We start from the raw sequence: 27,825 nt of genomic DNA on the forward strand, positions 1-27,825 counted from the left end.
ACAAACTTTCTTTGCTCCAATGCATATTCTTTGCTCCTTTGTCAAAGATTAGTTGACCATAAATCTGTGGGTTTATTTCTGGATTTTCTATTCGATTCCATTGGTCTGTATGTCTGTTCTTGTTCCAATACCATGCAGTTTTGATGATTATGGCTTTGTAGTAGAGTTTGAAGTCTGGGAGTGTGATGCCTCCATTCCCTTCTTTTTTTTTCAGGAGAGCTTTGGCTATTCGGGGTTTTTTGTGATTCCATATGAATTTCATCAATAATTGTTCTATTTCTTTGAAGAATGACATTGAAATTCTGATTGGAATAGCATTGAATCTGTATATTGCTTTTGGAAGGATGGCCATTTTAATAATGTTTATTCTTCCAATCCATGAGCAGGGGATGTCTCTCCATTTCTTTGTGTCTTCTTCTATTTCTTTTAACAGTGTTTTATAGTTTTCTTTGTATAGGTCCTTTACCTCTTTTGTTAGATTTATTCCCAAATATTTGATTTTTTTTGTTTCAATAACAAAAGGGATGTTTTTTTTGATTTCTTCTTCTTCAGATTTATTGTTTGTGTATAGGAAGGGTACTGACTTTTGCGTGTTGATTTTGTATCCTGCCACTTTACTGAACTGATTGATGAGTTGAATTAGCTTTTCTGTGGAGTTTTTGGGGTTCTCTATGTATAATATCATATCGTCTGCAAATAGTGATAGTTTGACTTCTTCTTTTCCTATTTGGATTCCTTGGATGTCTTTCTCTTGTCTTATTGCCCTGGCTAGGACTTCCAGTATTATATTGAAAAGCAGTGGTGAGAGTGGACATCCTTGTCTTGTTCCAGATCTTAATGGAATTGCTTTCAGCTTTTCACCATTGAGAATGATACTGGCTGTTGGCTTGTCATAGATGGCCTTTATGATGTTGAGGTATGTTCCTTGTATCCCAAGAATTTCAAGGGCTTTTATCATGAATGGGTGTTGCACTTTGTCGAAAGCTTTCTCAGCATCTATTGATATTATCATATGGTTTTTATATTTCTTTTTGTTGATGTGTTGGATAACGTTGATTGATTTTCGGATGTTAAACCATCCTTGTGCCCCTGGAATGAATCCTACTTGGTCGTGGTGAATTATCTTATGGATACATTGTTGGATTCTGATAGCTAAAATTTTATTGAGGATTTTTGCATCAGTGTTCATTAAGGAGATTGGCCTGTAGTTTTCCTTTTTTGTGTGTCCTTGTTCGGTTTTGGTATTAGTGTAATGTTGGCTTCATAGAACGTGTTTGGTATTGTCCCTTCCTTCTCAATTTTTTGGAAGAGTTTGTGAAGGATAGGCACTAATTCGTCTCTGAATGTTTGGTAGAATTCATTTGTAAATCCATCAGGTCCTGGGCTTTTGTTTTTGGGGAGGTTTTTGATTACCATTTCAATTTCGCTAATTGTAATTGGTCTGTTTAGGTGTTCTATTTCTTCTTTATCTAGCTTTGGGTGATTGTAGAGTTGTAGGAATTTGTCCATCTCCTCTAGATTGTTAAACTTGTTTCCATATAACTGTTCATAGTAGTTACTGATTATTCTTTTGATTTCTGCTGTGTCCGTTGTGATTTCTCCTCTTTCATTGATGATCCTGTTTATTTGTGCTTTCTCCCTTTTTTCCTTTGTGAGCCTGGCTAGGGGTTTGTCTATTTTATTGATTTTTTCAAAGAACCAGCTCTTGGTTTCATTGATCTTTTGGATTGTTTTTTTAGTTTCAATTTCATTTATTTCTGCTTTGGTTTTTATTATTTCTTTTCTTCTACTGGTTTTGGGGTTTTTTTGTTGTTCTTTTTCTAGATCTTTGAGCTTCGAGATTAGGTTGTTTCTTTGCGTTCTTTCTTGTTTCTTGATGTGAGCTTCTATTGCTATATATTTTCCTCTTATTACTGCTTTTGCTGCATCCCATACATTTAGGATATTGGTGTCCTCCTTGTCGTTCAATTCAAAAAATTTTTTAATTTCTTCTTTGATCTCCTCATTAGTCCAATGGTCTTCCAGTAGTATGGTTTTTAATCTCCATGAGGTAGGAAAGTTCCTTGCCTTCTTTTTATGGTTTATTTCTAGTTTGATGCCTTCATGGTCAGAAAAGATGGTTGATATGATTTCAATCTTGGTGTATCTGTTGATGTTTGTCTTGTGCCCCAGTATGTGATCGATCCTGGAGAATGATCCGTGTGCGCTTGAGAAAAATGTGTACGCCGTTTTTTTGGGGTTTAGTGTTCTATAGATGTCTGTTAAGCCCAATTGCTCTAGGTCCTTATTTAGAGCTTTGGTTTCTTTACTTATTTTTTGTCTTGTTGATCTATCCATTGTTGATAGTGGTGTGTTGAAGTCTCCCACTACGTATGTGTTTTCTCTGATGTCTGTTTTCAGAGAGGACAACAGTTGTCTGATATATTTTGGTGCTCCTTCGTTTGGTGAGTATATGTTAATGAGTGTTATTTCTTCTTGAAGTATTGTCCCCTTGATCATAATGTAGTGACCATTGGGGTCTCTTTTTATCTTTTTGAGTTTGAAATCTGTTTTATCTGATATAAGTATAGCTGTTCCTGCTTTCTTTTTTGGTCCATTTGCTTGTAGGATTGTTTTCCATCCTTTAACTTTGAGCCTATTTTTATCTTTTGTAGCTAAATGTGTTTCCTGGAGACAGCAAAAGGTTGGGTTTTGTTTCTTAATCCAGGCTGCAACTCTGTGTCTTTTTATTGAAGAGTTTAGTCCATTTACATTTAGAGTTAATATTGATATGTTAACATCTGTATTTGCCATTGTGTTTGTCTTTCCTTTGATTTTATTTATTTATTCTTTTAATAACTTTTTTTTTTTTTTGGCCTTCTTTCATTGTTATTCGTCCCTCTGAGGTTCTGGCTTTAGGACTCCTTGTAGTATTTTTTGGAGTGGGGGTTTAGTTGCAATGAAATTCCGGAGTTTCTGTTTGTCTGGGAAGGTCCATATTCTTTCTTCAAAGAGGAAGGAGAGCTTTGCGGGATAGAGTATTCTTGGTTGGCATCTGTTTTCTTGGAGTCTGTTGACTATGTCCCTCCACTCTCTCCTTGCCCGTAGTGTTTCTTTGGAGAAGTCTGATGTCAGCCTGATTGGTTTTCCTTTGAATGTTATCTGTTTCTTCCCTCTTGCCAGCTTCATTATTTTTTCCTTGTCCTGGATTCTTGGGAGCTTTACTATTATGTGTCTTGCTGTATTTTTCCTTTCGTTGTGGAAGTTTGGTGTTCTTCTTGCTTCTTGTATATCAATTTTCAGCTCCTTTTTCACATTTGGGAAGTTCTCTTCAATTATCTCTTTGAATATTTTCTCTGTTCCTACATCTCTCTCCTCTCCTTCTGGTATTCCTATAACTCTTATATTTCCTTTCCTCATGGAGTCAGATAGTTCCCGAAGTCTTTCCTCGTTCTTTTTCCTTCGTACTTCTCTTTCCTTTTCTGTTTTGGTTCTTTTTATTTCTGTGTCTTCCAGATTACTTATTCGTTCTTCCATTTCATCTATTCTGCTTTCATTGCTTTTCCCAGAATTCTTTAGTTCTTCCATTAATTCTTTGATCTCCTGCATTTCTTTTACTTCCCTCTTTAGGGACTCAATTTCTTTCTTCTGACCATTGTTTTCCCCCTCTAGGGACTCAATTGCATTCTTCTGATCGTTGATTATTTTTCCCTTATCATTGTTTTCCTTTATGACTTCTGTCAGTTTTTTAATCACGGCAATTTTAAATTCTCTTTCTGGAAGGCTCAGAAATTCTTCCAAGTTATTGTCGTTGCAATCTGGGGGCTGGTTTTCTTTTTGTGGTGTGCTTTTTCTCTGGAGAGTTGCTAGGTTGCGTGTGGTTCTTCTCCTCCCTACTGTCTGTTTTCTAATTTGCCGTATGCGTTGGGACACTGTGTTGTTGGGACTGGCCGGCATCTTGGGTGGGCTTCTCTGCTCCCCTCTGGTTCCTCCAGGAGTCATCTGTCAGTTTCAAGCAGTCTTTACTGGAGAAAGGTCCCTGTTCTAAAATGCCGATGTGGGGACACACTCCCCTGTGCGCCTGGTCTGCCCTGGCGGTGGGTTCCTGCTCCCCCTCTGGGCTTGGACTGCAGGCCAGAGGGGGTCTGGCATGGGCGAACTTCCCCCGCTCACCTCTGGCTCCTGAGGAAGCCTTCTTCAGGTAGTCTTTACTGAAGAAATGTCCCTGTTCTAAAATGGTGATGTGGGACACACTCCCTGCGCGTCTGGTCTCAGGCACACTCTTCTGCGCGCCTGGTCTCCCCGGCTGTGGGTGCTCGCTCTCCCTGTGGGCTCAGACTACTTGTTCGGAAGGGGCCCAGTGTGGGCTAACTCTCCAGCTGGCCACTAGCTCCTTCAGGAGCCTCTGCTGGCTTCAAGTCGCTAGGTGGTGCCAGAGATCTCTCCTAGAGCCCTTGGGGAGCTGATTTTCCACCCCGTGGGACAGGGAGCAGAGCGGGGATGGTAGGGTACACCTCAACAGCTTTGGGGTGCTGTGTCTGCCTTGTGCCCCACCGTCGTGGGGAACCCACGCCCCTAATTTCGTGCCCCGGGTCTCAGTTCCAAAGCCCTCAGTTCCAGGACGCGGGCTGTAGCCCAGATCAGCGGCGCGGGAATGGCGCCTTTTGAATCCCGCTTCCCTGCCTGGGCGCCTTGTTCCTGCTCACTCAGGGAGGGCCTCCGTGGTCTCCCCGCAAGCCTAGGTCGCAGGCGCGGGGACCTGGGCAGCTGCGATCCGATCTGGATCAGCGCGCCGCTTTCTGTGCAGGCTTACTAGGCGGCCGGGGCTGTGTGCTGGTGCTGGTCTCCTCCTGGGGGGCGGGGCTCTCTTTAATGGCGCCTGGAGCTCACCTCTGCGGTGGATCCTGCCGGTTCTCCACAGCTCCCGTTCACGGGGTGTGGTGGCTGAAATAGTTCCTTTCCACTCACAGTCCCACTTGCTGCGTCCGTTTTTCTTGTTGGCCGTTTTGGTTTGTTGTTTCCCTCCTCTCTGCTGGTCGGAGAGTGCCGACTTTGTGGGCGGGGGAGGGGAGCAGGGTTCTGCGCTTTCCTCCCTTCTGGTCCTCTTTTATGGCCACTTTCTTCTTCGGGCAGTTTGCTGGAGTCGTCCGTTTATCTTCCGTGTCCCAGTTCTCACTGGGACCTGCCGCTTTTCCTCCCTATTAACTTTTTTTAATGGGAGATCTTACTCGCAGCGTCTCCTCGCCGCCATGTTCCATTTTTTTTTATTCATTTATTTAATTATACAAGCACTGGGTACAGTCAGAAGCGCGGGAGAGTGAGAGAATTCTCCAGAGCCAGAGCGGGGAGCAGAGCAGGCAGAAGGACCGAAGTACACTGCCGAGGGGAGCAGCGGGCAGCAGGAGAGGTCTGCGCACCATGTGGGACCCTCCTCCGGTGGCCAGGGAGCAGCTGGGGATCGAACCGGCGCTGCAGAGGCTGCAGAGGCCCGAAAGTACAATTCTAATAGTTCCATCTAGTAAGCTGACGTTGCTGGTCCTAGCAACACACTGTGAGAGCCACTGCTCTAATAATTAATTCCTTGAAAAGAGGTATTTGTAATTATCCGTAATGATTTGTTACAGGAGATACGGATGTGCATGACATTTGATGCGTACTCTCAGAGTTTACAACTAGCACTTGGCAGTTAGTTGACATGTACACATTAAAGTAAAAAATTTACTTTATATGGAATATGTAATATGGAAACCAGAAGATCAGAGGACAGAAGCTTTGTGGTAATCAAACACTGAAAGTGGAAGGACACGTGAGCAATGGGGCTTCAGAAGCTAAATCTGCTTTCAAGTGGCCAAGACTGGGCGTGGGCACTGCAGGCAGATGAAACAGCAGCGGTAAATGTAACTAGGTCTGCGGCTATAAGGTCAACTTTCCTGGAGATGGTATGTGAAGAGGAATAAAGAAAGCCACCACCTGCTTTGATTGCCCAGGGTTATTTTGAGACCAAATGAGAATTAGGAAAAAGAAAAAAGAGAAGTCAGGAATCAAAGAGTAGGCAACAGAGTAATAATACAAACAGAAAAAAAAAATGTCCATAAGATATTTTGTCCAATTCTTTTTGTTTCTGCTTGTCTTCTCTAAGTACACCTGAATTGCAACAACTTAACTATAATTTCACAGTCCTGAAAATGATTCTTTTCCTCAGGTTGGTATAAGACCTAATGACGTGTATGATTTGAAGGGCTTCGGGCATTAACAGCCACAGAATAAACCTTGCAGGTGGTTAAGACCTGGCTGAGGATTATTACATTAGCTTTCAGAGGAATTCTGCTTTGTGTGCAGAGAAACATCTAATGAGCTCAATCATAGAAGAAAGAATATTTGTTGTCATGTCTCATGTGTTGGTATGATCTCTAATCAAATATAAAATACAAACATAACACAAGAAATCATACAAAATGCATGTAGCAGATATTTACATCATTTTAAAAGACCTCTACATTGACTTACATATTCAAAGCTTGGGAAACATTTTATTACTGAATCACACATGCTAAAAATGGGGACATTTCTTGCTCCCTTAACATTTTCAAAGAAAAATTGCTGATGCTGAATAAATGACTTCCAAAACCTTGTTTGGATGAACTTGGCATCAGCACTGAGACTGAACAAATACTACTGGATACAGAAAGATACTGGAATACATCCAGCCTTCACTCTTATTAACCAGAGGTATGACCTTGGACATATCACATAGTTTCTCTCTGAGTCTATGAAATGATTTGGCTGAATCAGTTGAAAACTAAGGTTCCCTCCTCTGATAATCTTCAGTGAGTGTTGGTGAGGTAAGGAATGGCTGTCAGATGATACTACCTCATGCCAAGAGACACAGCAATCGACACCACTGAGCTTAATGCACAAAGTCTCTCTCCCTTCTCTCTTCAGCAGATTCTAAATTATTTGGTAGGAAAGAGGATGTCCTATACTGTAAATATATTCAGTGACAAGCATAGAATATGGAATATAGTAGTTATTTAAAATATTTTTTGAAGAGCCTACATTCTTTATTAATTCTTAGATGGCTTTGATATTCACAATGGAAAATGAAATGAACTTATATATATGAGAAGCTTATGGTAGCAACCTAAATGTTCACTGACAGAGCAATGGATTAAGAAGATGTGGTAAATCTGTACAACGGAATACTATTCAGCTAGAAAAAAGATGAACTCTTGCCATTTGTGACAACATGGATGGAAACTGGAGATTATGCTAAGTGAAACAAGTCAAAAGGAGAAAGCCAAGTTCTGTATGATTCCATGATGTGGAATAGAGAGCAAAAAAAATCCCCAAAAGAACAGACAAAGCTAAATCAAAGCAAACGCTTAAAGGTGACTATAGAATTGAGGCTGGAGGATGGAGGTGGGGTGGGGATGGAAACAAAGGGGAGAGGGGAGCCCAATGACCAAGGGTAAAGGACTATGGGTGCCTTGGTGGTGGGTGTGGTAACACACATCTGAAGAGGTAGGATCCTATATCCGAAATCACATACAGAGTTGTAACCAATGCTACCACAATAAAGAAAAAAAAAATAAAAAATGGTGTTAAGAACATACATAAAATACTTTACTGCTTTAATCATATTTAAGGGTGCAGCCTATGTACATTCACACTGCTGTGCAGCCACTGCCACCATCTGTCTCCAGAACTTTCTCATCTTCCCAAGTTGGAACTCTGCCCATGAAATGCTAACCTCCTCCTCTCCCAGGCACCAGGCACTGCCTGAACCACCATCATCCTTCCTTCAGTCTCTCTGAATTTACTGCTAGAGCCACCTCGGATAAGAGAAATCAACAAAAAGGCAACATTCCACAAATGTGCATGTCACACTTGTATGGGGACCACGCTAATCTCGGGTTGTGCCAGTGAGCTATGCCCGTTTTAGTCTATGTGCAGCTGAAGTGACCGTTACACACTATATAACCTTTGTTGCTTCTTTCTTTCTTTTTTTTTTAAGATTTGTTTATACAAGCACTGCGTACAGTCAGAAGCACGGGAGGGTGAGAGAATTCACCAGAGCCAGAGTGGGGAACAGAACAGGCAGACTGATGAAGTACACTGCTGAGGGGAGCAGCGGGCGCAGCAGGAGAGGTCTGCACGCCATGTGGGACCCTCGCCGGTGGCCGGGGATCGAACTGGCGCTGCAGAGGCTGCAGGCAGCCTCGCAGCCCAGCACTCAACCACTGCGCCACCAGGGAGCCCATACTATATAACCTTTGAAACCCACCAGGTTCTCTGAGAAATTATGAGCGTAGTGAGGGAGAACCGAGGCGTTTGCCTAGTGATATGACAGTGGTATGACAGTCCTCTTTGTATCTGACTAGCAACCTGATATTAGAAAAGTCTAACAATTTGAAAATCATACCTAACGATTCAAGTTTCATATACAAAAATTTGAGAAGCTTTTGGTATCAGTGGAAACTTCTAAATAGCAAGAAGCATATGTGATTTGGTCATAGTCATCAGGTGAAGAAAAATATTTAATAGAGAAAAAAAAACTTTTCAATCTGAAGAAAAAGTTTTCATGTAATAAAGGTCCCATGAATACAGGATGAATACTTTCAAGTTCAGCAAGATACACGATACTTTTCTTCTGGTGTAAGAAAAGGACATGAATGACAACTTTCCTTTCAATGAAATATACTATCATGTAACAGTAAACCCACCTTAATTCTTTCAAGGTCAATAACCATCAACCAAATGCAGACCAGATTTTAAACAGAGTAGCGAATTTGGAAGTTCCAATAGCAATGTCTCCTTCAATTCTATCCACCTGAAACTTGTAGAATGTTACAAACCAATGTTAACGTTAATTAAAAAAAAAAACAAAACCCTGGAATGTGAAATTTGGTTGGCATCTAGAATTTCCTAAATAAAACAGTGTGAAAGGCCTGTAAGTATCTCCTTTGCACTCAAAGCTCCCCACTGCTCATACCCCAGGAGCCCTTCATTACTTGGCAAAGCTTCAGAAGCCACTCACTCATAGCCCAGAGTGTCACTTCATTATTACGGCGTCTGAAAGAGAAGAATAGTTTGCCAAAGCCATGCTGGCTCAGGCTGTGCTTCTGAGGCATGACCCCTGCAGCTGCCCTCTGGTCTCTCCCTAAGACAGCAGGTCTGCAACTTCCAGCGGGATCAGGATTAGCTTTACCAGGTTCTATGTCAACAAGGAAGCTGAACCTTGCTCCACCTGCTCTCAGGGAGTACTCATCTGAATGCCATCAAGACTGAAAGTGAAGACACGCACAAGAAAATACAGTAAGGGCGTATAGAAATGAATAATAATCACAAAAAAAGAAAACATAATAAGAAAGCTGTTTTTAATCCAATGTCTTAAGTCAATGGCTCTGTCAACTGTTGTTGAAATTAAGTGACACCTGACCTTTGACCTCTGACTAGCTTTACTCCAAGTTCGAAGATTCTTCATGTTTGATTCACCCCAAGTCAACACCCCTTTGGATACACGCCTCATAATTTGGAGTAAATTAACAGATGAGATTTTTGATGCGATATCATATCTCACTTTCTGATTTACTTTGTAAAGCTGCCCACTGAGTAGACAGGAGAAATCTTACAAAAGAGAAACGGAGCTTCTTCAGGGAATACATGGCAAAACTTGTTTCTGAGTTGAACAGCAAGAGGTAAATTAACATTCCTTCCAAACTCTGTCTCACATACAAACACATTTATCTCCTTTCCTGTTAGTCTTTCTGGAAGCATCCTTCGAAATTAATCTCAATTTGAATTCATCTCAGGGTAGCAAATAGCACTAGGACTTTTTTTCTCTTCTTTTTAAATATGAACCTTGAAGCAGCTGCTTGTTAAAAACAAAATAACCAGTCCTTGTTCCAGTCTAAAATCATTGGTTGTTCCCAAGACTCTACCAAAAAAAGAAAAAAAAATGAGGACACATCTGCTGTGGAGTTTCATGCCAGAAAGTAGTCTAGCAGCCACCACTGTGGTCTGACTTCATTCTCCAATCATTTCAGGATTTGTTTTTGGATTCTGATTCAAATTACAGGACCATCCATAAGAGTTGGTGGGTTAAGGAAAAAAAAAAACCCCTCTAGAACTGCCCTGGATCATCACAGAAATCAGCAGAGCTTGGTGAGGGAGACAATGCCTTGGGCTTCACCCACTTGGTTGAGGTGCCCATAACAGAATGGGCTAAAAAGAGACAAAAACTATTGCTACCTCACAATAATACTCCTTACATTGATCTACAGAACCAAACAATTTCTATTAAAATTTTCCCTACCTTTTTTGAAGAAAGGAGAAAAAGACTCTAAAGCTCATATGGAAAATCAAGAGAACCCAAAAAATCAAAATATCTTGAAGAACAAAGGTGAAGTACGTGCACTTTCCATTGTAAAACATACAACAAAACTACAGCATTCAAATCAGGGTGGTACTATAATAAGGATACACCCACAGATCAAAGGAATAGAATTGATAATCAAGAAAGTCAGGTGATTTTTTTGACAAGGGTACCAAGATCATTCAAGGGGGTAAGAATTGTCTTTTTCAACAAATGGTGATGGGAAACTGATATCTAAAAGCAAAAGACAGAAGTTGGGTCCACACCTCATAGCATCTATAAAATTAACTGTAAATAAATCAACGATCTAACTATAAGAGCTAAAACTATGAAACTCATAGAAAAAAACAAAGCCATAAAATCTTCGTGAACTTTGTTTGGATTTCAGACATAACACTAAAGCAAAAGCAACAACAACAAAATATTGGACTTCATCAAAAAGGATTTGAATAGACTTTTTCTGTCTCTCTGTCTGTTTATCTACCTATCATCTCCTATGTCTGTCTATCTAAAGTTTGAACTGGGGCAAGGAGAGATCCTTGAAATAGCATGAAGTAAACAAAACAGTTGAAGTTCAATTCACTGGAACACAATAAACAAGATCAATACACCACCCTGAATTATACTATTGTCAACAATTTGTCTGCCAGAATGACAGGCAATTTTTTTTTTTTTAATGAAACCTTTTTGACATTCATTCTTCCTAGAAGGTGCCCTAGAGGACTGACTTTTCCATCAAGATTACGGCTCAGAAATACAAAAACAGAAAATGCCTGTTTGACAGAAGGGAAAACTATACAATTATTCAGTTTTCCTGAAGGATTTACATATGCCAATCATTTACTTCTGGCAGCATTTAAAGGACCTTGTCAATGACTTCCAGAGATCATCTGGATGACACATGCACTATAGCTATAGATTCAATAATTAAAATTGAAAGCAAGGAAAAGAAAGCTTATGTATCACATCCAAATATGGTACAGAGAGCTAAAAGTAGACACAGTTACTACAGTAACTACTCTGGTTGGGTTAAGGGCTGTAACCCCTTAAGGCTGAACAGGTCAGCTGGGTCTTAGGGGATAAATTGCACTGCGCTGATATGTTCTTAAACCTTTCAGAGCATTAGAAAATGGGTACTAATGTCACAGTATACTTCCCATTTTTTTAAAGGTTTATTTATGCATGCAAGTATAGGCCAGAGGTGCTAGGGGAGGGGGTGAGAGGAATCACCAGAGACAGAACGGGGAACAGAACAGACACACTGTTAGGGGAGCAGCGGGCGAGACAGGAGAGGTCTGCTGTGCCATGTGGGTCACCTCCCTGGCTGGGGATCAAACTTGTGCTGCAGTAGCTGTGGATTGCTTCATAGTGCTGCTGCTTAATCCCTTGCGCCACCAGGGAGGTCCCTACTTCCCATTTTGAAGATGAACATGTTGTATATAAAGGTTCATCTGAAAATATATTTTCATTTTCTCATTTATATAATGAGCGGTTCTATTTTGGAAGAACTGTCTTACTCAAGGTGGTGGGGTGGGTGGACAAAGATAAACATTTAGAGGCAGGCAAGCACACCTTGGTCATACCGGAAATTCTGGTGGTAATTCCAGCTGGGAAAAGTATAAATAAAAAGTTCTGAGATTATTCTAAGGATATTCTAAGCACGTGTATTCCAAATACTAAGTCACCTATAAAATACAAAATCTACATATATTGAAGCCATTTCTTAGAAAAGGCAAAGAAAAAGAGCAACAGTGACAGCTCTTTGTCACTTCATTTACTTCTCTGATTTTTTTGCTCTCCTGATTCTTCCTTGACTAACAAATTATACGTAAGAATACTTAAATTCTCAGTAGTAATGAATGCTCCATCCTGTTTCTGGCAAATGTAGCAAATATTCTATTTTAAACCTAGCTACTTTAGATGCATTAAATCTGCAAGCCAATAGGTATATTAGGACAAGAGATAGAAATACTGTCTCTGACATCAGCATGCTGTATTTTCACCCAAGAGGAGAATATTTAACCAAGCAGTACAGTAAGATTGTAATAAAAAATTACAAATCCTCTTCTATTAGTGCAAAATTCTTGATCTCCTGTCTCATATTACAATCCTAGATTTTACTTGGATTTGTTTCAACTGCAGATTTGTTCAGTGACAGCCTCCCAACATCTGGTTTATAATAATTCATGTTTTTATTAATTTTGAATTTTAAAAGAAAGGAGGAAAAAACAGGGTTTGAAACCATTATGTCTTCTCCTGCCCCCCCACTGCCTTTCCCATCAACTCTCCATTACAGCATTCTGTGAAACAGCCATCTCTGAATTGAGAGGTACAATATTTTTAGCCTTGAGATAGCTGCAAAATGAAGGTCTTTGACAAATCACCTCAGAGTAGAATACAATCCTTTTAGCATAGACTTAAGGAAGATTACCAAGGACAAAAACACCCAGTCATTTTGAAATAGCAATCCGACAAAGCAAAGGTTGAACTGAACAATAGTATCCGTAAAGGAACTCTGGCTGGTACAAGGATTACAAGATGATTAAAACAGAATATGAGAGGGAGTCATGTTTTCATGAAAATAATAGTTCTATCATTAGCTGGGGGAAAAAAAAATCCTACAGAACTATTTTAAATAAGAGGATTTTCTTTCTCTTCTATAAACAATGCCTTAGTCTTTCTTTGCAATAAAATTTCATGATTTGCATGCAAATAGCATTAACATTAGGAAAACATTAAGTAATAAGTGTGAGGCCTGGGAATTGGCATATAGTAACTCAAACAGAACTGAAAAATTATTATAAAATAATAAAAGGCAAGCCTTTTATAAAACAACAAATAGGGCGGTGTGGACAATTTAGACTTCTTTGTGAAACAAATAAATAGCCTTAGATTGTGCTTGATGGGAGAAACTCGATGGTATATTTACGAAATTAAGTGTCAAAGTACATGAGTTGGGCAGATAACCAAATAGACTGTTATGGAAATAACAAAGGACAACACAGGAAAATGGTATGACTTACAGTTCTTTGCACTCTGCTTTATTCTTTATTTTGATGCCTTTGTCAACTGCACTCATTTTGTCAGCTGGATTTATTACAGCTTTAGAGAATGCTGTAGTGGAGGAAGGCGATTTGCTTTGTGTTTATCTATGTTAGGTGCTAAGGAAGGTACTCAGGGTGGTTGTTTAGGGTTGTGGAGGAATTCACCTGATCAACTCAAGGAGCATCTATCTTGCAGTTGGGGGATTTGCTTCAAACTTGTCCACAAGGAAGCACCACATCTATGAAGCACCACATCTGCTGAGCCCAACAATGCAGAAATGATCCTGATGTAGTCCAGAAGAGCTCCCCTGATGGGTGTTTGGTGGACACGTAAATACATAATTAAATACAAAGCAGAACACGATGTAAAGGTGGATACACAGTGCTGTACACACAGAGATTAAACAAAAGGAAATTTTCCTGGAGAGAGAGTGGATAGCAGAGGGGGAAAGAATTTTGGATTCAGACAGATCTTGGCTCCAAACCCACGTTCATCACTATACTATACTATACGTGATGGGCAAGTCCAGTGACATCTCTCTTGGGATTGTCAATTGAAGGTGCCATCACTGTCACTGAATTAGCCAGTGCTGTTAGGGGTTCATAAGGTTACATTATATAAAAAGCCCATAATGCCAGAGGGCATGACACTGTGGGATGTGGAATGAAAGCTAGTTTGCATGTTTTTCCTTAAATCACCTGCACATCTGTATGTGGTGGCCCTGGACCTCAAGGATGAACATTCCTGGAGAACCCAGACAGCAACATCATCACTAACAGGCACTCACTCATCAGTCACATGGCTGTCACTCAAAAACCAGCTCTTACATCTTGCTTTCTATGCAGTGAATCAACTGTAATTGAGTGTGGAGGGATGCTACTTTTCAACCAAGGCAGAACTACATTAGGTTTTATTTACATCTTATCAGGCAACTTGAACAGTCCTGCAGAGGAAGAAATTGGGTAGAAGGGGGCCAGAGGGAAACTCATGAAAGAGGAGGGGATGTGAGTTGACAATGAGTGTGTATAGATAAGGCGTTCCATGCCAACGTAGGAGGCAGACCACATGGGACTTGAGATTGGTAGGAAAGTATGGGCGAGGGAGAAGAAGGTGTCATGGCCAAGTGTACACCAGCTGAGAGAACTCACAGCAGTGGTTATAACATGAGTACATGTCACTTCACTGAAATGGGATGCAATGATGTCCTTCCACACAACAAGTGGAGTTTAAGAAGCATGTGGGACATTCTGATAATGTAGAAGATGTCCCTGGAACTCAGAGGTTAGGGTGTCATAGGCTCATAGATTGGGGATTTATTGGAGTTATTAGGAAAGTAGCATAAACAGGTGGAATTCCACAGATGGCTGGAAAGGGCTGGAATTCAGGGGCATGATAAGTTCCATGCTCTTGCCAGTCACACATAATGTTCTTACAGATCTGATGTCAATTTCCACTTTTTCTCTTCCTTCTTTCTAGTGCGGTTGGTTTCTTTCTCATTTGCATCCATAGCAGAGAACTCTCTCTACCCCAATGGGAGCATAAGTGAAGTGAAGCAGTTCTACCTGTGCCACTGAAAACACTGCAGGTCCTCATACCAGTGAAAGTCCTTTATCTCAACAACATCTGTTACCTTTATTTAATTCTCTCCAGATGTTTTACTGCTTTAAACATGTTTTAATTGGCTGCATTTATAAGCACAAACTTTCAAATATAAGGCACACATTTGTACATAATTCAGACCTTATCCTTTTACCAGAGGCTCAAACTTTAAGCATTCTTAGAACGTAGTCTAAATCTAAAGTTTGATTATATACAAAAGGCAGATAATTGTAAATCAGACTATTAACAAAAATTTAATCAAAAACTACAAAAAAGCATGAGAGATATAAACTGGAAGAAATCTGTGAAGATTCTATTTGGAAAGTGAGCTGAAAAAACCAACAATTTCTAATTATGGAAAATTCCTAATATATACAAAAGAGACTACTACAAAAACTCCCAAATACCACTCAGCTCAAACAATTAGCACCCATGGCCAATTGTGTTACCTCTGTATCCCTGCAGTGAAAGTAAGTTATTTTTAAATGTTCCTTCAAATGAAGAATAATTATAGAAGACAACTAAGCTCAATCCAAAAAGCCACTCTCCCCAGTGAGCTCTCGTCTTAGCTTTGGTGTTGGGAACTGAAATGGGACACTTGTCTAATTAATAGAAGTTCATTAACGCAAGCTCTTGCTACAGGAAATAGCCATTTAAAAATGGAGGCAAGAAAGATTTTTTTTAAAAGATTGTCTTTCAGGATTTGGTATCTATCCATAGTAAACAGAACGGCAAAAATGTTCTTCAAAATAACATACTCTTAATCCAATTAACAGGGGGGGGGGCTTTTCCTTTTTTCTAAGAAAAAGTCCCTGATTCTAATAATTAAATCAACCTGAGATTTGAGGTTTACCGTTTGCTCTATTCTAGGGCATTCTGCAATACTCCAGTTATCAGAACCACCATCTGTTCTGTGAATGTGTGACTCATCCATGGTCACTATTGTCAGTAGTATATTGTTGAATAAGAAGTTCTAATAATTTAATTAGGAACAGTCATAAATAATTACCGGGTGAGAGTGAAATATTGTTGTTAGCTTTCTAGTCTTTTGCAATGGCTTATTCCTCTTTTGTTTGGTATTATGATAATCCCTTAATTGAAAGCATATAAGAAAATAAGCTTGTTAAGACAGTTATAAGGCAGAAATACATTCACCTAGAAGATGATTTCTTTGATTTTGTCCCTTCTACAGCTTATTGGATGGTATACTTTTTTAGTGTATTTTATTATTTTTTTAGTGGGGTTTTTTTTTAGTGTATTTTAAAATATCCTTACTTCGGCCCTAAAAATATACCCAAGAGTACATGCATTTCTTAAAGAAATTTAATCGATGGAACTGGGGGGAATTATGCTGAGTAAAATAAAGCAGGAGAAAGATGAATACTGGATGATTTCAATCATCTGCAGGTAATGGAGAAACACAAAGGAACAGACAAAATTAACCAAAAATACCCCAGAACTCTGACTGCAGAACTCAATCTATGGGGGAGCGGTTGGAATGGGGAGCAAAGGGGGGAAGAGAGTTCAATGGTCAGTGGTAGAAGATTATGGGTGTTTCGGAGGTGGGTGTGGTATGATTAACATATCTCTGAAAAGATGTGAACCGATGCCTTTAAATCATATACGGTGCTATAAACTAACCTTGGTCTCAATAGCAAAAAAAGGAATTACAAAATAGGAAACTTAATAGTCAAAAATTAATTAAAATAAAAAATAATCAATGTCTTCGATTCATGGTGTCCACCAAAAACTCTATATTGATTATACTTCTAAGAGATCTCCCTCAACATCAGTTCTCCCTCTTGAACAAAAGCTTAGAGGATGTATTAGTTTCTTTTCCAAGCCTGGAGCCTGAAGTATATTTGATTTTATCTATTAATGCACAGTACTGAACAGACCATCATTACCTGACACAGTAAAAGCAACACTGACAAGGCTGCATTAAGTTAGAAAAGAAAAAATCAAACAGCACTGGGACAAGAGGGAAAAGCCAGCCAAGTTGTATTTCGGGCACTTCAAAGGAGGAATTCCTGTTTCACCTACAAATCCTGGGTGTTTTCCTTTCAGATAAACTACATCTACTTCCATCCCAGTGAACAAAGGGTGGATTCATTAAGAAAGGATGTGCCACCTGCACATTGCTGATTTGCTCAGTCTCTGCACCAAATCTCCAGCATCCATACATTCCTTCATGTGGAAAGATTCACTAGCCTGCCACCTCCGTGCTTCTGTGAGTGAAGTTAAACAAATGTGGGCGTGAATGTGTGTGTGGGGTTGCAGGGAATTATAAGATACTTTATTCCCTTTCCAAGAAAAACAGAAATGGGAGAACTTACATAAAATAAAAATAATAGGGGCACACCATGTCAATTTCCTGGGGTTGATAATCTCTGGGGGTTATGCAAGATGCCACTGATGGGATAAGTGGTTGGTGGGTATGCTGGGCCTCTGCGATATTTCTCTAATTTGGGTGAGGAGATGGCTATTCTGAAATGAAAGTGTAATAAAAAATAGAGGGCCCATATTTCAATTAAGTTTAAACAACATAATGGTCAGAAAATACTCAGGGCAATTATTGGGGGTGGGGGATCAAAAATAGCTGTGAGTTACTGATAGAGCGCTAACCCCAAAGTCTGTTTTGTGCTTTTGCTGTGTGCTTTTAGGACAGTGCGGCATCAGCAAGGAAATTACATTGGAAGTTTGTGCTCCCTCATCTATAAAGTGAGGCTGTCATGCTCCTCAGAAGGTTCTGGCAATATAGAACTAAAAGATGAAGAATAGCTTGCTTTTATTAAACTGTAAAGCACCAAAGTATCTCAAGGTGATACTTCCAGGACTGATTAAATTAGAAATTGCTGACAAGTGAAATCCAGTAATGAGTGCCTGGAAATTATACAAATACGTCGTAAGTCAAGTCACATTTCTTCTCTCTTCTAAGTAGAGATAGTTAAGAACTGAGGCGGCGACTATGGCGGGAGCTAGCAGCAAACCCAAGAGTTTCACTTTTAAAGGGGATCTGCTCTTCTTCCTTCCACAAAGTAGAAAAACAGTGATTCCAGATGAAGAACTCACATCTCTGCTTTTTTCCTACAGGCTCAGCAGCAAAAGAAGAGCTACTTACCCACTTCATCCTGAATCTCCTCAGCCACTGCAGGTACATTGTAGAGCAGGGAGAGAGACTGGTTCATGCGCTCGTAAATCACGCGGAGGTGAGTCATGACCTGCCAGAAGGCAAGAGTTCCAGGTAAACCATCTCTGAGTGAGGAAGATTTATTCTCCTTAACATGCACAGCACACAAATACAAACTTTCTAAATGAGAATAACGAAAGTGCTGCTGGGACTTTTAACCTTAAAGGGCATCCTTATTAAGTCAATTGGAAAAATAGTATGGATCCAATTTTGGTTCCTAAATACCAAGGCTCCATAGATGATTACCTTGAATGCTTTAAATATATTTATTTTCAGGTTTCCAATAGAGAGGGACAGATGTCAACTTGATAGGCTATTTCATGCTAAATACACATACAAACACACACACAAATAGATGTGTGTGTTTGTCCATTTATTTAAAATTCTTCTATTTCGGGAAATGTAAAATTTGAGATTTAAAAAGGTAGATCCAGGTTTCAATGCTTGGGAACAGAAGAGCATAAAACCTTTTAACAGGGTTTCATTTGGGCTCATATTATATCCAAGTATTGCAGAAGCAACTGAGTTTATGACTGCTTGCCACAATTTTGGTGAGCCAACATTAGAGATTTGGGCTTATCCAACTTGTGCTTTCTCCATTTTAATCACCAGGGTTTTAAATGGTCCCTTATGAATCAGCAGACATAGGCAATTAGGTTCCTTAATATTTTCAAAACTCAGAAAATATCAAACCCCATGTTGCTGGAGAGCAAGGCTTTCGAATTTGCCAGGTGTTTAATGAACAGAACTTGCGCTGTTTTTAAGAGCTCTTGCTACACAAATACAACACCCAGAGCTGCTGGGGTCCCTGAAGCTCACTCCAAGAGCAGGAATGTGGAGTGTCAGGGCTGCAGGCGATTACCTGGGACCGGATCTGAGCGGCTTTCTTTGGGTCCACCATGCGGACGTGTTCAAAATGCTTCAGGGTGTGCTGTCTGTCTTTCTGCTCAGCACGGACATACTTCTTCAGCATGTTGAACACATGACGAGGCTGTGGGGGCGAAAATGAAAACCACATTTCAGGTTCATGCAAACGATGGCTTCTCCCAGTGGCTTTGGGTCAGCTTCCAAGAATCCCTCCCTGGAGAGGAAAGCATTGCAAGTCATCATTTTGCAATTCTCTCTCCTAAATGCTTCTCCCACTCCTTCCTTGGTGGATCATCATTTGGTCTTTGGCAACTTTTCATTTCTACAAGAAGAGCATTTAGCATTTTCAACATATGGGATGGGTGTCCTCCTGAATCAACATTTTCTTTTTAAATAGCAGCGTTCTGCAATAGAAGGAGAGCTGATTTTTGGCACCGTCAGATTTAAGTTAGGTTGTTTCCTTCTCCCAACCAAAAATATAGGGGCATATATAAGATTACATTTATGCATAGTCTTATGGGTTATCTCAGTGGTAATGCTACAAAAATCATCCCATCATAAGTAACATATAACAGTAGAATAATCAAAATGGCAAAGAAAATAATAGGCAACTTAACCATGACTAATTTGTAGGCCAAGGAATAATGATAAGTTCAAAGACACATGTTTTCTTAGGAGAACTGTAGATGCACAACTATAGTTATTTCACTTTGAGATTTAATTAAATTCCATCTAAACCATCAGATTCTAATTCTCCCAGCAACAATTAAGTTTCTCCTCAAGTGCTGATTTTTTTTAAATTGGTTCCATTTTATTTTTTATAGATCTGACATTTATCTTAATAAAAATAGGGCAAAGGTTGTCTTCAACAATTTCACTGCTACATGCATTCTGTTATGTGATTTTATAGTGAATTCTGAAGATACTCATTTCTTTTTTATTAAACTGATAAAAACAAGGGAGTCCTGGTACTGTCATTGGTAATGTAGACAGGTTCAGCCCCTGTGGAAAACCATATGGAGATTTCTCAAGATGTTAAAAAATAGGTCTACCATATGACCCAGTAGTTCCACTCCTAGGTGTCTATTCAAAGATGCAAAACATTAAATTGCAGTGATATGTTCACTCTTATGTTCATTGCAGCTCTTTTACAACAGCTAAGCTATGGAAACAACCTAAGTGCCAAGAGAAAAATGAGTGCATCAGCAAGATGTAGTATGTATACTCAATGGAATATTACTCAACAATAAAAAAGATAAACTCTTGCCATGTGTGACATCATGGATGGAACTAGAGGGGATTATGCTAAATGAAATAAGTCAGAAGAAGACAAATATTAGATAGTGTCACTTATATGTAAAATATAGAGAAATATAACAAAGGGTCAGATAAAGCCAAACCAATAACAAACCTGAGAAAACTAATTGCAGAATTAAGGCTACTGGAGGGGTAGGAATGGGGGGAAGTATACAGTGGGGAGAGGGTACAATGGGCTATGGTGGAGGAATGCGGAGGGTGCGGTGAGGTAACATACACCTGAAGGTGTGATCCTATGTCTCTAAATCACATGCAGTGTTACACATCAATTCTACTTCAATTAAAAAAAAAAAACATCCATGGAAGTTTATGTCAGGGCTAGAATTTTGGCCACTTGGAAGGTATGGAATCTATCTGTAGAGATGATGCATGTTAGTAGGTAGGAAGAGGGGTTTCCAATACTTGATGGGATGTTCTACTTCTTCTTTTGCTTGGTTAACTTAGGGCCAATTTCCTGACATCCCAGCGAGAAATGGTGCCCTTTTCTGCACTCCCATGAAATACTATGCAAATCCCTACTATTGCCCTTAACACAGTCTATTAAATGATTTCTATTTCTGACTGGCCCCTTCGACTGTGAGAACCCTGAGCCTCAGATTGGGTCCCAGTGCTTTCCCTTGCCCGGACTCACAGCATACAGCACTTGACTCTGAGGTGACGCTGCGCTGGCTTGTTTTATGTGCGCCAAAGGCCACATTTCTGTACTGTGAAAACAAATAAATACAATAAAAAGAAAATAAACCTATGCTACCCTGTGTTATTTATTGCTTTGATTCTAGAAGAAATGTACCTCCCCATAATCCCCCAAAAGGCAGCTATCAAAGCTTGAAATGTAGCTTTTGGCAGTACATCATTACGATTTTCATCTGTACTGTGAGATCTGGTTGAAGCCACAAATCAGAGAATGGCTTTTTAAAATTTCAGAATAAAAGAGCTAACAATTGACCAGCTACAATGACAATTCAGCTATTTAAAAGATGATAGTTTCATACACACCAGTTCTAAAAGGTAATTTTTAAAAGGCTATAAATTGAAGCCCAACTATTACTGAAGAGGATGAATATTTTACATGCAGGATTGTGCAATCAGGTATTACATGTCCTTGCGTGTTGCTCACTATTCAACACCATGACCTAAAACCCCCCTTTTAATACTACTGCAATTATACTTTCAAGGTTGGAGACAGAAAAGGTTGCAACTAATTGCATTACCCATGTCCCTAACCCTTATTTGTGCAGCTGACTGGCTGAGTTTGCTTTCTTAGTTACTCTATTTCACTCTTTTTCCCTTGAAAAAGTTTTAATGATTTGAAGAAAAGAAAATTCTGACTTCTTTAAAGAGCTCATCTAAGAAAATATATACTTCAATCCAAACATCAGGATTGTTTTGCATCATACATTTCCCCCACTTCTTTTTTAATTTGTGCAGTTGGCTACCCATGAATGTTTCTAGAAGGCATTTTGTCCTGAGAGTGTCACCACCAAGCGTAGGCACGAGAATGTAAAGATTGCACATTGGCACTGGCATCAATGCATCCAATTGCATTGGGAGATAATTTCTGAGAAGTAACTTCTGGGTCTCCTTTTTTCTTTCACTGCCACCAAGACAGCACACATTCCTACTGGCTGATTATTAGTGTCAACATTGAATTTAAAACAAACGATAGTCTTCAAAATGAGCTCAACCTCAGTGTTCTCATCGGTGCAGACCAGGTAGCATTGTCTTTCACACAGTCTGTAGTCATCTGCTCTGCGGCCGGTCCCCAGGCCATACCAGGAGCATCGATTTGTTCTCCTCCGTCCTTGCCTATTACTCGCGCATCCTCTTTCTTCTAAGCAAAACAGCCCAATACTTACTGCTTGCTTAGATGAATAAGACAGTGTTTTCAGGGCTTCATGCATAGTTACTCATCAAATCTCTTATCGGCCCTACCACAGGGATACAGCTGCTCTCCTCACTTCACAGAGGAAGGCACACAGGAGGCTGAGGGCGATGTAGCTGATCACACAGCTGGTTACAGTTAGTCAGTGATAAAGCAAGAATAGGTGACCCCTGGCTCCACAGCTCTTTCTCCTAATCACAATGTGATGCTTTCAAGAAAAATCTAAAGTGGACCAAAGTAAAGATGGTTCTGCACAGTAACGTACTGAGTTGAAAACAGAAAGCAATAATTGGATGGCTAGAAAAGAGTGTCCTTGCCTGAAATTTTATTTCTTTTGAGCTCAGAAAATAGTCTTTTGGGTCATGCTAATATCAGCTCTTTTCATTGTGCAGAAAACCACCCAGATTGAGCTTGCTCAGTCTCTCAATTACTGGCCTTGGTTTCTGACACTCCGCTGCTTTAGCTAATGCATCAGATGTAGGGGGAGAAGTAACGAGAGAGGGAGTTCTCTGTCAATCTGTTTAGGATTACTGCAAAACGATGGAATGTATTAGTTAAGTTAGGTTTTTGTGATATTTGTGGGTTCTAGTTTTAAATCCATCCTTATCTTCCATTAAAATGGATCATTAAATGGTGAATGTGTTTGAAATCGCTGAGCTCGTTTAATACGGTATTTCTTTATTTGCTCTGGAAATATATTCAGAAATATATCCTAAGTCTCCCCCCACCCCCCAGCTCCTGGCCTTTGATTTCCCTGTTTCAATAATGAAACAGCAGTACGTGGCTCTCATGAGTCCCCTGGCCCCAGCATGACCTTCTCTCTTTCTACTAGGGAGCCAAGCACCCCTGTGGACAATGAGTCCTCAGAGCCCAGGGAGGCTCTGACCTCATCACTGTTTATGTGAGCTCAGTTACACCCTGCGCGTGCGTCTATATAAACACAAGCATTTTTTTGCCCTAATGACGATGCTTTGGGACATGAGATAATTCAGGAAGGCATTATCTTGTCCCTCAATAAATGAATGATAGGGTTCCGTTTGGTTGATTTACTCACGTAAACACATTCCTAAGAATCATGCTTAAAAAAAAAAAATCAGATTAGCCTTTATGTTGGGGTAGGCAGATAAATCATATAAAATAAAATGGCAGCTCTCTCTATACCTTGGAACAAATACTATTTTTAGTTAAGAAAGAAAAATAGGCAACATTTCCCTGTATTTTTATATTTTGATTTGTTTTAGGACAAAAAATAAAAGAGCCCTGCCTCTGGCATAGGATTCAGGCATATTTCATTCAAATAAAGAAGTAGCTGCTTTTACCGCTTTTAGCTAGAAGATAGAACTCCCAAGGCTTAAAACTAGCTACTTCTAGAGTTGTAACATCTATTTCAGGATAGCAAAGCATCTTGACTGTTTAGGGAGCTTTATTTCTTTATGCTGGGACATGGATAAATTTCTTAAATTTTTAATTAAAAATAGAATCACTCATACAGGAAGATAGAAAAATATAGCTGGTACCTCTATAGAAATATATTCTCATAACTGCTGTACTATTGTCACAGTATTTACATTTAAGATTATTCATACGATTAGAAAAATAAGCCTAAGAATTTCATATTCATAAAAATAAAAATATTGAACAGAACTTTAGAGTTTAAGAAACATATTTCAACCTCTATATTTATAATTTCCGTCATTTTCAAGTTGTTAAATCTTCTATAACTAGTAATATTTTTTCTGCCAAATTTCCCTTATTTTACCATTTAGCTATTCTAAGCATTAATATTGCAATCTCATTATACTGGCATTGGATAGCTAATCTTATTATTAAAATTTATAGCAAAGAACATAGATAATAAAAGGAAAAGATCTACCCCGGGGGGACTAATTATATCCAATCCTTTTTATTGTCACTATTATTCTGAAAGAGTGTTCAGCCCATAATTACAAAGTATCTATTTACATCTAACTTGGCACATTTCAATTTGCACTAAATTCGCTTCACAATCAAACCGCCTTTTAAGAAATCATTTCAGAAAAAAAATCTCTTAAAGAATTAAGAGTGGGCTTTACTAAAATGGATTAGACTTCAAAGAAGATTTACATTTTGCCATATTAACCATTATCCTTTTTTGGAAGAGGAGTATAAAATATCTTTAGCTCCTGGCACAGTTCCTGGCACAATTTGGCTGCTAATAAATATTCGTTAATTGAATTACTGAATAACCTGGCACTAGCGAATTTCACAAGTAGTTCCAAAAGCAAAATACCTCCTTCATGGTATCTGAGGTGAAAATAACCATCTCTCTACTAAGAAGAGATGTGTTTGCAATTTCCATGGGACACTGTTTTGCACCCAGCCTGCTCAATCAAGCAGAAAAAGCTGGGGTGCTTTAGGAAGCTGTTTTCATAGGGAGCATGTCCTGGAAAGTATTTAAGGAAATCTACAGCATGCTGAAAGTAATATAAACAAAATTTATTTCACTAATTTCAGAAGAGGTCACACTAGCATTCTTATAGCTTGGTTTTTGATATCAAACCAATGTAAGTAATTTTGAAGATTTCATGATTTTTCCCTGTAAAAGATAACATTTAAAAAGAATACATTTCCCTGCTTCTCAGGTGTATTGCCTTTGTCACTTGGTTCTTTTATGCAGTTTCATAAATTTGATGTCCCTGGACTCAGGATCATTCACACACATTTGACAGACTTAATGCCAAGAGTGTCTGAATTTTTTTTAACCTCACAGTTCACACGGGAAGCGTATTAAAACATGACTATTCAGTCCTACGGTTCCACTTTGTAGTTTTATGCTTGATCTAGAAATCTGGCTTCTTATCATAATAGATAATTGTGCCTTAAACCATTTGCTGATGGGAGGGAATGATCTGTCAAGAGCTTTTAAAAGCACTTGGCTTTCTCCTGCCAAAAAGAAGAAAGCGAGTGAGTCACTTTAGAGGGAGCACCCTAACCTTCCCAGGTCACGAGGGACTTATTCAAAACCCTCTCCTGGAGCATTAAATTGCACTCTAGTGGCTTCCAACCCTGATGGGGGAAGCTAATCACCTACCAAGAAAAAGCAATTCTCTCCTGTTTTCACAAATAGGTTCAAGGCCATTATTTTCACAGTTCCACATGTTGGATTTCAAGAAATCTTGAACACACAAATGTAAGATGTGCAAAATCTCTGTATGCAGGTCTGAAAAAGCACACCAGAGAGTTAAACCTCTTTCTGCTTGAGATGTCTTGGTTGAATTTATTTTACCATGTTGGTCTCACTGTTACAAGAAAAACCTGAAGAAAAAAATAACATTTGGGGAAGCTTCCAGGGGAACCTTTAAATCACAACCTTGCCCATCTTTTAAGCTTAGAAGTTGGGCTAAATTTAAAAAAGTACATTGCAAAATTCATCTACATTTCTTTTTTCAGAAGAGCATGTAAATGCTTCTTGTAGTTTAAAATAAGAAGATAAGTGACATTTTATGGCAAGCTGAACACAGAACTCTTGAGGAAGCAACAGGGGAATGGCAGGTTTGCTTGCTGGTCCCCATTCAGCACTTCTCGAGGTTGGCAATATGGAGGCAATAGACACATTGCTTCCCAGCGAATACACGTTACTGCCTTGGCTCTGTCAGGCTGTAACAGAACCCAGGGACCCCCAGGTGAACTAAGTCATCTCCCTCCTATTCCTTGCTTCCTCCCCTCAGTGGACGCAGATGCTGTATAACATGTACATGGCACCGAGGCCTCCAGATAGTCTATACCAACAACCTTTCTCTTAGGGAGAAAGATCTTTCTGCTTCACAATCTCATCTCAGCCTTCAATAAATCCTTTTGTTTCCTTTTAATTATGGCTAACAAACAGGCACAATGTTCACTGTAAAACAATTTGCAGATGAGGTGGGAATCCCTTTAATTAAGTCACTTGTTCCAAGTTCTAGAGATGGCAAGTGTGGGAATTAAAAAGGTGTTTATATTCTAACATAAAATGTAGGACATAAGGGTAGTTTAAATTGAGCCACTCATAAACTCATGACCTTTTTGTCAATGAGATTTCATAGCTTTTTCTGGGATATTTCACTAGTGCTCAGAAATAATTATTTTCGTTACAGTGACATAAGAAGAAATACACATTTGATCTCTGTTAGTTCCTGACATAGAATTTCTAAAACTCTTATCATTTCCTGAGTGATAGGAGAACGGGAACATCTTTTGTTTTAATATTTGGTCTCAGGCCCAGTTTCTGACTCAAGAGTTTTTGAGAGCATGGGAGTGTGGAGTGTGTATGAAGCAGGTGACTTGAGGTATCGGGAGTGACTGCGGGAGAAACCAACTGTGCCCTCAGAGGATTGGAACTTTCCACACTGCTGCATGACATCGCAGGAAGGCAGAGGAGGTGGGGACCAATCCAATCACCAGTGAGCTAACCAGCCTTGCCATCCAATTAAACCTCCAAAACACTAGGCGCTGGGGTTCCGAGAGCTTCCCTTCAGTGGACACACTGGGGAGCAAGAGGGACGATGTGTCCAGAGAGGGGACACACTGGGGAGCAAGAGGGATGATATGCCCAGAGAGGGATGCAGGCTGCAGCCCCTCACCTCCACCCCCGTCCGTGCATCTCTTCTGTCTGGCTGTTCCTGAGGCCCACCCTTTATAGTCAACTGATAATAGTAGGTAGAGAGTTGTTCCAATAAATCATCAAATCCAAAGAGGGGGTGGTGGGAACCGCTGATTTATCGGTAGTAGGTCAGAAGTAGAGGTGACAAATTTGAGCCTTACAATTGGCTCCTGAAATAGGATGCAGTTTTGTGGGGACTGAGCCCTTAACCTATGTCTACATAACTCTGGGTAGTTGGGCTCAGAATTATTTAAAGTGAGGGGAAAACACCCCACACATTGGGCATCAGACTAGTGAGAGGGAAGAGATAAAAGATTTTCCTCTGGTTACACAGACCGTGGCTGTAAGTTAGTGGAGACAGCATCAAGAATTGAAATTTAGGACCTGACCAAACTGTGATTTATGCTTTTGGGCCAACTTTAATGTACATTGGACAGAGGGTAGATCTGTTGACCCAAGAGCAAAGAAAATGTCAGAAGCTGTTTCGATTTGTATGTCTTCAGTTCTTGTTTATCGAGCAAGTGAAACAAGTCTAGATTCTTAATGACGAACAGGACTATTAATGCAACTCAGAAGCCACAGCCCACAGTTGCAGAAGAAATCTTAAACAAAAGATGTTTTAAAGCACCACGGACATTTGAGAAGATCTGTCAAATGGTCTGCTTAGGCGACAGATGCCAATTGTGATATAACCTTGACTTCTCAAGAGAATTACAGTGATGCACTTTCATATTGCATATTTGTACTTGGATTCTGACATTCCTGCCTTACATGTTCCCTATGGTATTTATAGGTACATTTATATTTCTTTTCATTCTCCCTCTCTGCTTCCTCTACCTTGATTCTCAGTACCTTGATCTACTAGAACCATTCATAGGAGGAAATGAAAGATAAAAGCTTATAAAAACCCATAGTCTAAGGTCTTTGAATGGATTCATGGATAAGCTTCCCAA

The 27,825-nt window shown here is 39.6% G+C and overlaps 1 protein-coding gene across 9 annotated transcripts in view; it reads right to left on the reverse strand.

The window, feature by feature from the left end:
- The window catches only part of APP (amyloid beta precursor protein), a gene marked incomplete at both ends in the record, with an annotated part of 251,553 nt that overhangs the window by 42,269 nt on the left and 181,459 nt on the right, over positions 1-27,825 (reverse strand). For all 9 annotated transcript variants that reach the window (XM_084232427.1, XM_084232423.1, XM_084232426.1 and 6 more), the window contains 2 exons: positions 18,120-18,219; positions 19,051-19,179. In XM_084232427.1, coding sequence (XP_084088553.1) covers positions 18,120-18,219; positions 19,051-19,179 — 229 coding nt within the window. The remainder of the gene's footprint in view (positions 1-18,119; positions 18,220-19,050; positions 19,180-27,825) is intronic.

Source organism: Talpa europaea (assembly GCF_964194135.1).
Source record: "Talpa europaea genome assembly, chromosome: 4".
NCBI classification, from domain to species: Eukaryota; Metazoa; Chordata; class Mammalia; order Eulipotyphla; family Talpidae; genus Talpa; species Talpa europaea.